A 14,750-nucleotide genomic window follows, 5' to 3' on the forward strand; every position below is an offset into this window, starting at 1 on the left:
AATGTCAAGGGTAGTTGTTTTAAAGCTGGTTTTGACTGGCAGGAAATCATTAGCAAGTCCTTCTAAACTCTGGTTCCAAGCATTTTGAGTACTACTGTAAATGTTTGTTTTGGATTAAATTTCCTACTGATTTTCCTGTCTTCAAGTGAAATAGATGCCAGAGGGTTGTAGGATAGGAGTAGCTTGAAACCTCAGCTGAAAACTGGAACCCTTCCTACTCGGTGTTCACACTCACAAAGAGACAACCTGTCCTAAAAATGATCAGACTTGCTTCTGGGGGAATGGGGACAGATACGAATTGTGACATGACTGATTTCTCTGGCAGATCCAAAAATTAAGTGGAGGCATCCTGAAAGGCAGCAACCCGCCGGGTTGCATCCTCCGGGCAGGCTGCGCGGGCCCCACCTGTTTGCCTCTTAACAGTTTCACACCTTCTCGAACTCTCTCTTCAAAGTTCTTTTCAACTTTCCCTTACGGTACTTGTTGGCTATCGGTCTGGTGCCGGTATTTAGCCCTCGATGGAGTTTACCACCCACTGTCCCTTCTGGCACTTTCCTCTCAGTCCCATCTGCAAAGGAGCAGCCGAGGGCTCTGTGGTGAGGTGCAACTGTACTGTCTGCCCAGTTTTCCCTCGGGAATCACTGGGTATCCAGCTTTCTTCCAGGTTTTTGCTGTAGTCAGTGCTGACACTGAAATATCCCTTCTCCTCCAGGTGACTCTGTGTGTGCCTCCTGGGGATGCTCAGAGGACCACGAGTGTGGTCTGAAGCCAGCTGACTGTTCGGCTCATGCTCAGCGAGTTTTGGATCTATTGCTATCAGAACTGCTGCATTTATTTTGAAAAATGGTCAACACTTGGAAAAAGTTGCTTTGGTTGAGGACATGGTTCCCTCAAGTCATCCAGAGTTAAATTGCTGACCGTGTGTGTGTTTGTGTCTGTGCCTGTGTGTGGTGGGTGTTCCAGTATACATAATAATGCTGTTGTTTAGACTTTATCAAAACAAACAGCATCTTGTCCTAACAGTGAGAAGGAGAAAAAAAGACCTTTATTTATAAAAACAGATGACAGAAATAATTTTAAAACATCATCTGAATTTTATTTAGAACTTAATGTTACCTCTAAAGAAATAAGATCTAAAATAGACTGGAAGGTGACAGGGTGTAGTACTCGGCACACAGAGTATGGAAAAACAGCTGCCAGCATCCTGGTTTTCTCCATTTTTTGTATTTGTTGTTTTCTGAGAGGCTTTGGATATGAGAAACTGGAAGTCATCGAGAAGCGTTGTCAGCAGCTGGGCCAAATATTTTGTCAATTTAGGTCTCTGTCCGAACAAGTTTCTGAAACAGAAAGTAAGAGCAGTGAATGTAGCATGCAGAAGTATGCAACTGCAGAGAAAAGCCAGGCTTACCTGTGATACCCGAACTATATATTGAAGTTGTAACCTCTGGCAGAACTTGCAAGAGGACAAAGGCTTAGTCTCTCGCCTGCGGGTGCTCACCAGGTCAGGACACGTCGCGAGTTCGTGTGGGAACACTAACAAAGAGCCAGTGTCACACATGCCGGAGTCTTTCTTGCTATTACCTACAAGTTTTCTTTCATCTTGGCTCTGTTCCTAAAAACACACCTGCATGAAGCAGGTGCTTCATCCACCGGGGCAGTCAGCATTTCCATAAATTCTAGCCAGTAAGAAAAATCATTGTATTTGTTGTAGAGACCATCTTTTGTTTAACGATCTCTCCAAGCACTTGGAAGCTTTGTGCTGGTATGCAACCGAACCTGAGGCCAAGGGACGCTTAAGTTAAAGTATTTGGGTGCTCTTTGTCCAGAATCTGGTACAAGGCTGCACAGTTACATTTGTGATAATAATAAAAGGAATGAATTACCAGCAGATTGACTAGGGCTTTTACGTGCTCAGGAGAAAGCTCATCAATACATTCCTTTAATGCGGTCAAAGCAGCTCTAGTCAAATCATCGACTTTATATCGAGAAATTGGCCCGGTGTACAGCTGTTCAGCAGAGCCTTCAAGAAGTGTCTGAAGAAAGCTAGGGACAATCTCATGCGCCGAGCCAGCTCCTGGAGTACGAAAGACAAAGTGGAGTGTAACGAACAAACCTTTCACTTGCTCAGATTCAGCTCCTTCTACCCTTTAACACCCTCCACCCCAATAATGAAACACAAATCACACCAAGTTTTTGCAGAGCGTGTTCTCAGCTCTGCGGGGGTTTTTTTAAAGCTTTCGGAGAAATGGGTTGCCACTGCAGGATCTGCTCTGTTGCACAGGTCCCTTGGTGGAATCCCACCATTCATGGATAAGCTTCTGCCTGCCTGGTCTTCAGCCCTCTGCCTCGCCTCGCCTCGCCTCGCCTCGCCTCTCCTTCCCCTCCTCTCCTTTTATTGTCATCCCTGTTCTTAATTTATAAGATTTAATGTGAGAATCACATTGATTAAAACCCATATTCTTTACCTGCTTTTATGAAATCATTAGGTTCGTCAGCTGATGAGATAATTTGGACTGTCTGATCAGTGTACAGCATGTTCCTGACCACCCTGCTGTTTCTCTTACTCTAATGGCACATAACTACCTTCTTGGTTAATAACCTCAGAGGAATTAACCAGGCTGTGAGTTCACCACCGCCCCCTCAACGTGTTGAATTACATTGCCTCTGTTTTCATATGCATTTCCACCTTCCAAGTTTACTTCTTTCCCCATATTTATTTTCTGTTTTCTGACACTTTGGCATCAACGATGCCTCCGATTAGGCACCTTTGTGGGCTCAAGGAGCCAAGCCAAGAGGTAACGTTGGGTGATGGTAGTAGTTACCCGTCATTAAATGACAGAGTAATGTCAGGTTCTTTTTGCTTCAGGCTAAGCCTCCACATCTGGTCTAGTCCCTGGAACCAGCAGGACAGATCATCTAATCCAGCGTAGGTGCCTGTGCTGCGGTGAGGTGCGTTGTCACCGACTCTAGCCCCGTCCCTCGATTCAAAGGAGAGCCAGGGTGCGTACTCGAACACTGGCCATCACATTGCAGAGACCAAGTTTAGTCAGATGAACCCTACTGTAAGTGTCCAAGTGAAAAAAATCTCAGCAACCTTACACAAGCTGCTGTGATTAGTATTTTCTTGGAAGCCAGGTAGCTAAATTTCCGTGTCGTCACCAGAAGTCTTCAGTGCTAATCAAGGGGGCATCGTTTCTGCCAGCTTTCTCTGCAAATTTTAAAGGAGGCATCAAGATGCCTTTCTGTTGCTTCCTAGAATAGTTTCCACCAGGTGTTTTAATGGTATTCTGAATAGTTCGAATACTTTGTGCAGAAGTTTAATGAGTTTGACGTTATAAAAAAAATTAAAAAATTTAAAGTTCTATTTTTTTAATTGGCAAAACTTACCAAGGGAGCTGCAGAGCACCATGGTGATGAGAAGAGTAACAGTGAGCTTCATGGCAGAGTGCGCCATTTTCTGCATGTTGTCTGTTAAGCTGTGAAGGCCAGTGAGCGCCCTTTGCAACGGAATGCAAAGACCTGGGATATATATGTGGGGAATTATGCAGTGATGGAAGGAATGGGCCCAACAGGTCGTGCAGCTGCACGAAAACTGGATCCAGGTCATGCTTGTTTATGAAGCGGACAGATGAAAAATGTGGGTGACCTCTGCCTTCATCAGCTGCTGTCACTGGACCTGGAACAATGAGCACAGTTCTCTGTTAGCAAGAGTTCGTGCTGACATTACCTGTGGGATGTGGGGTTTGAAGCTCAGCACGAGGAGTGAGGTTGCTCTGCCCCGTAAGATGCAGAAGTGCAAAATCAGCGGCCAGTAAACTGCATCAAGCCATTTTATCCAAGGCACTTTCAAGCCCATTTATTCCAGCCTTCTGATGTGATTTCATGCAGAACTGCTGCCGCTTTTCTTGCATAATTATTCTTGCATTGTTTTTCCTGTTTCTCTCCTATAACTCCAATTCTGCAGGGACTAACGTGTCTTTTTTAAGTATCATGATCTCTGGCCCAGAAATATACATATATAAAAAAGAGTAGGCTGATGCATGAATGAAAATAACCACACATTAAGGAAAACGATCTTTAATAGCTTCTTCTATACAGCTTTTCAGCTGCTCTTAGCCAAGTGTGCACTGTTCAGGCACGGAGAAATTGCCTCCATAAACTCGGAACTGGCAGCTGAATCAGATATGTTGACAATCTTTGGAATGGAATCACAGTGTCGCTCCTGAACTTAAAAAAAGTGACACATGTTTTTAAGATAAAAATTAAAGGACTGTTGGCCAGCTGAAGCAACGTTCAGCACAGATGGCTAATTCTTGAGTTACAGACCTAATACTGCTAGCTGGCAACCAGGTAGCCTTACCCTTTCCTGCCATGTCAGGAAGCCCAACTGATTTTCATTCTGCCCTGTGCTGGACGTGGCTGGAAGGGCTCCTGGCGCATGTGTGGACCCCACTAGAGCCCAAAGGTAGATGGGGAAGGAGGTTGGGAGAATGAAGATCAGATCCGTGGACCTTCCCGGTAAGATGCGAGCTATTACTGACTATATGGCACCATTCTGCTAACCTACTAAAATCTAAAATTACCCTGACAGAAGGGAAGCAGCAATGGCAGTGTATGTCTTGGAACAAAATGAGATAGGAGAAAGGAACGTGGGGCATCTTCCCTTCTGACTCCTTTAGGAAAGAGGGAAGCGTGAGAGCCTCCCCTGGAAATGTCAGAAAGTGCGCTGCATGATTAACGTGCTGAGGTGGGAAGCACGTCGTGATCAATGCTGCCTGTGGTTAGGATTTCATTTGATGGCACTTGGGTAATAAATGCTGCACGCTCAGCATATCCTCGCTGCAAGGAAGAAAGAGGCAGTAGATTTTACAGGGCCACATCTTCACCTGAAAAAATAGTGTACTGCAGTAAATAAAATGGGAGGTGAGGTTGGCTTTTTTGAATGATTCAGCTACCACACATACAAGCTATGACTGTAAAATGACGTGACCCTGGTATTGCAAAGACTAAAAATTTTCCCCTATCTTCTTCTTTGCCCTATCTTCTTCCCCCCCCAAACATCATAAAAGTACGCTTTATCTCTGAGATCTTACATATTCCACGTGCAACCAACACCATTTGAAAGAAACGCTTCTTTTCCTGTTATACTACTTGATCCCTGTTAGTGCTGAATAGGTCTTCTGAGATCTCCCTCTTGGATTTGTCTGCGTGGTCTTGAGTAACTTCATCTCTCAGTTTGTTCTTGCGTCATTACCCTTGATTTTTAGCAGGGGGTTTCGGAGTCCATCAGCACTCAAGTAAAATGTGATGAAGAAGCGGGGTGCCTGAAAGATAACAGGTCCCCCCCTCCCCTCTTAAAATGTTAAGTGGTTGTGGAGGGGTGTCCAGGGCCTCAAGGGATTATTGGAGGATATAGTTTATTTTTAGATGGCTACGAATAATTACATAAACTGTGAATATCTGGTGACCTTCATATAGGACTGTAGAAATACATGATTTTAATCTTTTTTTGGTGTGAAGTTGATTGTCTAGGTGACTACAGTACCGAAATATGAAATTATAACATAAAATTCCTTCCTGAATATGTTTTCAAATTTCATGCCATTTTGGGGACAGGTTGACAGTTGACTTCAAGTTGTAAGCTGGCTTAGAGTGCATTAGCAAAGCTGTAAGATTCATTCTCCAGGTGGGTTTTCCCTCTCCTGAGATCTTGTTCACCAAACATGACCTGGCCACAAAGGAGAAACGCAGAGGAATGACTGGACTCCCTCAGGTTGACAGTTAATGCACAGGAAGAGATGGACACAGTGTGGATGTCTCAGGAGCTGGAACGAAAGCGCTGTGGACTGTAAGAAAATGTGGCAGCCATGGGAGCTAGCAAATAAGCAGCACCTGCAGGATATATTAAATCAGGGACCGGTCCTATGATTTGGACAAATGTGATCAGCTGTTGCCTACCTGGACCTCAGGTGTGAAGCGTTGGGTGTTGGAGACTTCGTCACTATCCTTGCTTAGATGCTTAGCTCAGAAGGGTTTTGCAAAGGCACTCTTCCCCTCAGTGCTGGGTCTATTTGCTTAGGGTTATTTTTCCAGTTTAAATTAGGAGACCGGGGGCTTCTCTGTTCTGTGCTCCAACATGTCTGTATGACAGTCAGAAATTCTTAGGGTACAGAAAAGCCCCTTCACCAGTTTTTGAGGATGTCCACAGAAATGAGTGAGCAAAGTGCCGTTTGGGGCAGGCTGTGTACTGTGTGGGTAATACACTAAAGCATTTCTCTACAGCACAAGTGGAAGCCAGGCAGTCCTCGAGATGGTTTTATTTGTTGTATGTGTGGAATTTCATGGCAGAGAATTCCAGAGAAGGGGAAAGGGGTTTTATTTTCCTATTTGCTTAGAAAATGGATTCTGTTTAGCTAGGAGCAAGCTGTGACATTTAGCAAGCAGAGCCTGGCAGCAACCGTCAGACTGTGTATGGCAGGACCACAGCAGAGGTGCAAGAACTGCCCTGGGAGCTCCAGGGGATCTTATTAGCCGCTTGGCTTCAATCTTCTTGCTTATTCATCATGCTTTAAAAGAAAGACGTGTTTGACTGTTGAAATAATAACCATGGTCTCAGAAGGCATCTGCTGCACCCTTGTACCTTTGGCTTTGTTCCCCTCTCAGCATCACTGCAGGAGGCAGCCTGAGCAGGGTCACGGCGCTACACAATCCCCCAGCCAGCCCAGCTCTTCAGCTCGTTTCACTTGGGAGCCACCTGAAAGCAAAATGACAGGAGAGGGTTGCAGGATTCCCAGGACACAGGCTAAGTCCAGGCTTCGTGTTGCGGCTGTTCAGTTTCTAAGCTGCAAGTTTAAGGAATTCAATTTGAAAAGCTCCAGGGAGATTTTACCACCAGCTGTCCTGGCAGGAACTTGTCCTGATTTTTGCATCCCTGGAGCTGATCCCACTGGGAGTGAACAAGGGTGCCCTTGAAAATGAGGTATTTTTTTCATGTTCATCTGGTTTTAAACAAAGAATGTATATAATTCTATTTTAAAAGAGTGTGAATTTCAGATTTGCGTCAATTAGTGACAAGCAGCTTAACAAGGTCTGTGATGAATGGGAGGGGAGTACATCCTTTCATGGCGCACGCATCCTATTATTATCTTCATGCTGGAACGATGACACTAAATACCCCCATTCCCAGTACAGGGACACATCAGTGCCGTGGGATGATGGCACTGCACTCAACTCGTGTGGTTTTCTTGCTTTGAATATGTTTGTATTCTGAGCAGAGGAAATTCTCTGGGCACAGGTTTCCCAGAGAGCTTTTGGAGTCTCCTTCCTTGGAGATACTCCCTACGTTACCAACAATGCTCTCTCATATTACAAGTTATCTAAGAAAAGAGAGTGCTTTGCATTTGCTCTGTAAAAATGCATCACATTTTTCTTTGAGAATGATTCCTGTTTTCTCTTCGTTGTGCATAACTTAGTATAACTGAATGACAACTGCAATGGTATTGCACTTGTTCACCTGCTAACTATAGATGTTAATGTATATATGTTTCAGCAACTGCTTGTCTCACATGAGTTAGAGAGCTGGTAAGGATGATCTCAAAACAAATTATCAAATCCTACATTTTAACAAGATTAATGAACAAAGACAGTTATTTATTTTATTTTATTGTAATGAGAAACCTAAATTATTTTCAAATAGACCACCTGAAAATATAGTACTTTAGTGAATGTGGAGCTGAAAACATATTGTTAGCATGGCTTTGTTGCATACAGTCTAGCACATACTTTTTTTTTTGGTGGCAGATATTTTTTAGTCTGAAAAAAAGCTCAAGTTTCTCTGTGTACCTTTGGGAGAAGTGATGAAATTATATGAAGAGCTTGCTTACTGCTTTCATTGCTGTGACCGGAGCCAAGTCACAGCTCAGAGCCGCTCGCGAGTGAATCGGATGCTGCAGGCTGGATGCGATAAAAGATTCCCCACGTTTCTGCGCTCTGTGTGACAGTATCTGTTTCGTGACACATTCCTGCATGTAAACAGGGACTGGAGCATATCAGGAACGTCCTCACACCTTTATGGCTGGTGTCTGCTCTTTTTGGAAGCTGATCTGTAAGGCCCCGAAGTGACAAGAAGCTGAGCGCATCTGAGCTTGTTGAACTGAGAGGAAAGAGGTGGCGGAAGCACTAGCAAAACCCCGGGCTGGTCCTGTGTCTGTTAGGAAAGAAAAGACAATTTGGGTGCTTTTTCAGGAAATACTGAGAGAACACGAGGAAGCAAAGATCTAATCCAAAAGTAAAGATCTAATCCAGACCGTTCAGCCTGGAGAAGACTCCAGGGGGATCTTCCACAACGTATCTCAGTACCTGAGGGGAGGGTGCAAAGAAGACGGAGCCAGGCTCTTTTCGGGGGTGCCCAGTGACAACGGGCACAAACTGAAACACAGGAGGTTCCCTCTGAGCATCGGGAAACCCTTTTTCACTGTGGGGGTGACCAAGCACTGGCACAGGTTGCCCAGAGAGCTTCTGGAGTCGCCTTCCTTGGAGGTACTCAAAAGCTGCCTGGCTGTGGTCCTGGGCAAGCGGTTCTAGGTGGCCCTGCTTGAGCAGGGACCCGCTGACCCGCTGACCTCCGGAGGTCCCTTCCCACCTCAACCGTTCTGTGATTTGGTGAGTTATTCCTGTGCTAGGTGTGTAAGTGCTGAGCACTTCTGTTACTGAGGGGCTCAGCGCTCTCAGAAGGAGAGACTGCAAAAAATCGGCTGTCCTATTCCCTATTACCCCCAAAAAAAGAAGAAAACTCCCCCTCAAAGATGTATTTGAATGAAAATAAGCTTCTAGAGTGCCTGCAAAGAACCGTGGTGGCCCTGGAGGTAGGAAACAGTATTTGGAAATACATATCCCTTGGCAAGGACTGCTAATGTGGATTTTCATTGTAAGCTACTTAATGTCATTTGGGGGTTTGTGTAAAAGTGTTTGTTTTTCTTGTTTTCCTACTGCTGGCAATATTGTCAGCAATCAGGTCACTAGAATCCATTTTAATTAATAATAATATTTTCAGACTAATCCCTGAACAATCAGAAGATAAAGTCTGGGTCCAAACGTTACCGGAAAGACCCCTGTGTGCTTGGGAGCGTATCCCGTAGTGTGCCAGCTCAGGGAAAGCTGGCCTCTCTCCCCGTGTGACAGAGGAGGTGACAAACCGGGATCATGAGAAGGGGAGGGTGTAAAAACGATAGGATTTAGCATCTGTTTCGTCATGCAGCCTTTCCTCTGACCCAGTAAAGCCCCTTTTAAAGACAGCAGGGTTTTCTTGCCCGAGCGGCATTGCAGCCCTGCCACCTACTCACTTCTTGGCCACTGCTGAAGTCTGTCCAGCACCAGCCAACGCCGCGTTCGCTGGAGGGGTATCCCGTTTGGGACACGCAGGCTCTGCTGCTCCCTGTGCAAGAGAGGAGGGGATGATGACAGCTGAGAGAAAGGCTTGGCAGGGCTGTAAATCATGAGCAGCACCTTGTGCTGTTTTGACATTCCTGTCTTTCCACCACGAATAAGTCATGAAATTTAGGTACAGATCTCTTGGGATACACGATGCCTTCACGTCCACCTGCCATCTTCTCTGCTGTCTATTTATTTCCCTTCCCTGCAGCACTATCGTGCTCGCAAAGCCATTGTGCCGGTCATTCCAACTCCACTGCGTCCGTTTGCAGCTGGTGCCAATGCTGAGGACGCAAGAGCATGTCCATGGAGAAGCCAGATCTCATTTCTGAATCAGGGACAACTTGGAGAGTCTAGTAATGGCTCTCCTTCTGTGTCTGGTAGAAAGAGAGGGCAGCATGAAAGGATTATGGCTGGATGCAACCAAGACAGTTATTTTCATGTGTTCCTAGTGTTAAGACACAGGTAAGTTTTAACAAATTTGCTGTTGAAAACCTGCAGTTCATGAAAGTAGGTGATGAATGATATTTTTTGGGGTTGTGTCTCTTGGCTGGTGCAGGTTGGATAATCTAGAAAGCATGCAGATAAAAATCTGAACTGCTTAATTCTCATTTATAATACAAACATTGAAAGATTTAGCTATTGGCTTATCTTACAACAGATCAGTACAGAAGCGAATTTGCTTGTGCACAATGAGTTCTGCAGCTCCTCTTTGTGGGTTTTCCTTTCTTGTCTTTAGGGTGCCAGGACAGACTGGTGGGAGGGTTTGTGTTGGGTGGTTGGGCCAAGTCCCGATTTGTGCAGTGCTCTCCCACCTTGGGGCTGAGCCAGCAGCACGCGTTGGAGAAAATGCAGTGCGAGACCCGCTGTAAACACATCTCTAGGGCATTTATTATTTATTTTCATTTCTAGGAATCCTTCCTGCTTCTACTTTGCAGAAGGGACCCTGGAAATAAAGCTGTTGTGTTTCAGCGACAGCATTGAAGAGGTCAGGAGAGGGGCACAACTCCAAACTTAGGTAGCTAAGGGGTTTATTTCCACGACAGTGAGGCCATTCTGAGCAGAGCCGAGCCTCGTGCACTATTTCTGGATTTTCTGAGGTTCCACAAACATCTAACCTATCTGGGAGGGGAAAGCATACATGCAGATACTGCTCCTCCTCCCCCAACCCCAAGGAGTATTTCTAGCAGCATTGCCCATGTGGTTCTCACTTTGTACCAAACAAACATTAGGCTAAACTTTTTTTTTTCTCTCTTTTATTTCTTATTTTGTTTCCAGGTGCATGCAACTCTTGCAACCATTTTGCATGCTGTTTTCTGGTATCCTGCGGGCTACTCATCATCCACAGCTCACAGGCTGCGAAACGCTAGTCCCGGGTACAAGGCAGGGCTGTAGCTACAGAGAACAACATTAGTTGTGGGTTGGAGGCTGCATCTAGAAGGTGACTCCGAAGCCACATCCCTTCCTGAGAACTCATAGCTTAGCGTTCCTACAGGACATAAGCAAAGACCTACAACAGCCTTATTAGTGAGCATTTTAGGCTAAAGGCACACAGAAAAAGGCTTAATAGACACAGTGTTCTCAAGGCAAGAAGCAGCAGAATTTGGCTTGACCTGCCACAGGGGGATTGTTCACTTGTTTGTTGTTCCAGGAGTCAATGTTTTGTGCAGTGCAAACAAGTGCCTCGGAGGACAGGCAGCCACCTGGACTCAAGGGCAGTAGCAGGTGAGGTGGAGAAAGTACTCTTGACACTTGAAAGTTGCAAGTAGAAATTAGAGAAGCTGATTTCACCAGGACATGCAGTTTCTTCCCAGTCATTTCAACAGGGGGAGATGAGGGACCCGCATTCAGGTCTTCGTGGAGAGTCCTCTCCCCAAATCTCTGCCAACCCCCTTGAGGGATGCAGCCCCTGAACCAGGCCTGTGGCAACGCTCTCTCCTCCCGAGGTCTGCGTGCTTCACCTCAGTTTTACACCCAGACATCTTCCAGCGTGGCTCCATTTTCTTCAAACCTTCCTGCTCTTGGCCGGTTTCCAATCACAACCGCGATCTTTTCGTGTTTGTTTGGCTGGTGGTTTAGTGCTGAGCAAGTAGCAGGCTACCTCGGACAGGGCTGTTCTCTTTGGACACAGCCATACCCTCCCAGGAAGGAGGACTGAGAAAGCATTAGCCACAAAGAACACAGTCGCTGTGCTCCAGTTGCAGAACAGCCACATACTCTGGATTTATTTTAATTCAAAGGATAAAGGATACTCAGATGTTTAATATAGGAAAGGGAATGCCAGAGTAAGTCATAAGTGTAAATGGGCAGAGGCAATGGGAACCGAACCTCAGTAAGGCTTTAGCTGGGATGCCAAGCTCTCATGCATGCTTAAAAGTCATTTTTAATAGTTCTGTTTACTTGAAACTAGCTTTTCTTGCTAGGTTTTCAGCACCTCTGAACCCAAATAGGATTGGGATCCCATCTGAAAACAAATCTGGAGGAAATGCTTTGAAATGTCAGTGATCCTGAGGACGTGTCGAGACGCCCATGTTCCTGTTCCTAGACCTGATCATGTACTACTGAGAAGACCCGGTAACAAAAGTCCCTGTCAAAAAGTCCCTGTCATCCTTTTTTTTTTTTTTTTTTTTTTTTTTTTAAAGCGTTCTAAACAAAGCTGAACCACGACGGCTTAGCTCAGCGGGGCTAGCTGCTTTTTCTACAGACCTGCTGAAGTTTGCAAGATGTCGTCCCACTCCGCTTACCTTCAAGGATGAGTCTGAAGCATCCGACAGAAGCAAAAATCTCAGATAATTTGTTGAGATCAGTGGTATAAAATAAGAGTTAAATGGCTCAGAAGTAATACTATGAGCATTAGCTCTGAGGCCTTCTTGAGGCCAGAATCTGTCTCATCATTGCAAGTAATATCTGATGGCAAAAATCAGCTCTAGATGATACCATTGTTACTAAGCTTAAAGTGGTCCTTGAAGACTGGAAATGGCTTTTCTTTTGGCCAAGAATCTGCCCTCTCAACCGTTTGTTTGGCTGTTTGAATTCCCAGTATTCCATTTTCATAAGGTATCTAACACTCATCATGATTAAAGAGACAGTATTAACCACGCTGCCACCACCACCCCTTTTTTTTATTCGGACTTGTCAGTAACTTGCAATAAACTGGTAGGTACTGGAAAAGGTTCTAATATCCCAAGGGCACCAGATGGACTAGGAAGCCAGTCAGGTTGTTATAGCCAGACTGATTCATTCGCACCCACTGGGTGTGTCCTTGGAGGCCCTGGATTCGTAGAGCTCTGCTGTCTTCCCAGCCCGTGCTCCGATAACCAGCATGCTGGAAAAGGCACCGCAACCGTATTACTGCTAGTTCCCTGCCCATGGGTACCCGTGAGGATGGAGGTCATCTGCACATGTGGTACCTGGAAAGCCTCAGGTACAGGAGAATTTTTTGTTTATTGGGCCAAAGCCAGACACAACATGCCCTTCAATATTCTCATCAAGAAACATCTTTGCTTTTACTTGTTCTATCTTGGAGCAGTTTTAGGTTTGAGACCTCAACTGACATTAATGGATCACAAGTTTACCATGTGGTAGCAATCCCATTTTTCTGTTTGGTATCATTTGACTCCAGATATTTTCTGTGACTCCAGGGAAACTGTCTCAGTCTAAAAAAGACAATATATATCAGATTATTTTTTTCCCCCCTCAGTGGAACAAAGTGTTGCAAATTACTGATGATCATGTTCACTCACTTGGGAAATTCTGCTTTATGCTTTCCCTATTATACTTTTCTAGGTATCTGCTGGGCGCTAGGTGCAGTGACAGGTTAGGTGGATCTTGCCATGCTGTCACCTATGCTTTTATCAAACTTTTCTGTAAGTCAGAACAGGCAACAGAATACAAGAGCTGATTCAGAGCTGGTGGGGTAGAATAATCCCTGCATGCAACCAGGAATCTGTCTTGGACAACAGCGAAATAACTGGGGTTTTATGGTTAAGACTGTCTTCACTTGGTAGCAGCTTCTAAAATCTGCCTGTGCAATATTTACTGAAATTCAGCCCACAGGCAGGACACCCATCTAGAGCCGTACCTCCAGGGAGGCCCAGCTCAGGGTCAGGCACAAACCTGGAGTCAGACTGTACCAGAAAGCACATGCAGAGTGCTTCATCAGAGCTCAGGAAAGGCTGCCTGGGCAAGCAGGAGTAAAAATTAAGAGAAATACCTGAAATCAAGAGTGAAAATATCTTTCTTAAAATCTTGAGGTTGTAATTTCATGAGATTTCTACTTGTGGGGGTTTTTGTGTGTTTTTAAATACCTGTGCTCCAGTTGTATACTGTGACTGAAGTTCCTGCTCCATCTCGTGGTAGCAGTTCTGAGTATCTTCTAAAGTTATACAAGTAGTGAATTACAGGGATGTAGGTTAGTTCAAGATCAATTCAAGTCATGTATTCCTTAGCAAAGATTTCTGGGAATACATCATCGTGCCAAACTGTCCCTCTTCCAATTTCCAGAAACAAAAGGAGAAAGTAAAACTAGTCAGCAAATTCTGCAGGGTTACCAAAGCACAAATATTTTCCACTGTAGCAGGAGTTATGAAGTCCTTCCTAGACAGAATATTCCTATCTTAAGGAAACAGTGCAAAAAGCAACCCAAAAGGACAGATTCCAAAATACTGTAGATTTTTCTAATAAAAAGCTATGATGAGTCCAGAAGAGAAGCCCAGAGGAGATGATTTAACTCACTTTTATCAAACTGTCAGACATTCAAATAGCATTCCACTTTAAAGTTTTTGCCATTTCAGCAAGCTTTCTTACAAAAAGGTTATGTTCGTTCTAAGATACAAAACTCAATCTACAGAGCATCTATTGAAGTACAATCATCTCGCAGATATAAACACTGATCAATAGAATAGCACCTAGCAGTTGATGTATTTAAATATAAAACCCCACACAATTTTAAACACATTTGCTTGCAAACAGTTCATTAACTATATGCACAAGGAAAGGTAGAAGTCTCCTTACACATTGTATAATCTCCATACAGTGGGTTTTTTTTAAAGGACTGAGTTGTATATACACAGAAACGGTGTTCTTCAGTCTTTTGCGTACTGAAAGGGCAGCCATGAACACTCACCCATCTTTAAAACAAATCAAGCCACAAGAAAAAGATGAATCTGAGGTAAGAACCATATAGGTTGCCTAATTTGCAGAAGGCAGCCTTCCACAACAACCAATGTCACCGTTTCCCTTAAAATCTTCCAGTAAGTACTGTTCTACTGAGACCTCTACTCTCTCTATACATGAGCTTGTTACAGAGAAAACACAAGTGT

General features: G+C 44.6%; 1 protein-coding gene across 1 annotated transcript; it reads right to left on the minus strand.

Annotated features, from left to right (window-relative positions):
- Positions 1 to 1,313: 1,313 nt before the first annotated feature.
- On the minus strand, positions 1,314 to 3,463 carry LOC104077532 (secretoglobin family 1C member 1-like). The gene is made up of 3 exons (XM_009578811.1): positions 3,388 to 3,463; positions 1,908 to 2,074; positions 1,314 to 1,337 (listed from the first exon to the last, which is right to left on the minus strand). Exons 1-3 carry the CDS (start codon positions 3,461 to 3,463, stop codon positions 1,314 to 1,316), a joined length of 267 nt encoding a protein of 88 aa, XP_009577106.1.
- Between the last annotated feature and the right edge of the window lie 11,287 nt (positions 3,464 to 14,750).

Source organism: Fulmarus glacialis, unplaced genomic scaffold, assembly GCF_000690835.1.
Source record: "Fulmarus glacialis isolate BGI_N327 unplaced genomic scaffold, ASM69083v1 scaffold15155, whole genome shotgun sequence".
Lineage (NCBI taxonomy): Eukaryota > Metazoa > Chordata > Aves > Procellariiformes > Procellariidae > Fulmarus > Fulmarus glacialis.

Coding starts and splice junctions, on each gene's coding strand:
- LOC104077532 (XM_009578811.1), bottom strand. CDS start 3,463: ATGCAGAAAATGGCGCACTCTGCCATGAAGCTCACTGTTACTCTTCTC. Junction 2,075..3,387: donor GGTGCTCTGCAGCTCCCTTG/GTAAGTTTTGCC, acceptor TTCGTACTCCAG/GAGCTGGCTCGGCGCATGAG. Junction 1,338..1,907: donor ATGAGCTTTCTCCTGAGCAC/GTAAAAGCCCTA, acceptor TTTCTGTTTCAG/AAACTTGTTCGGACAGAGAC.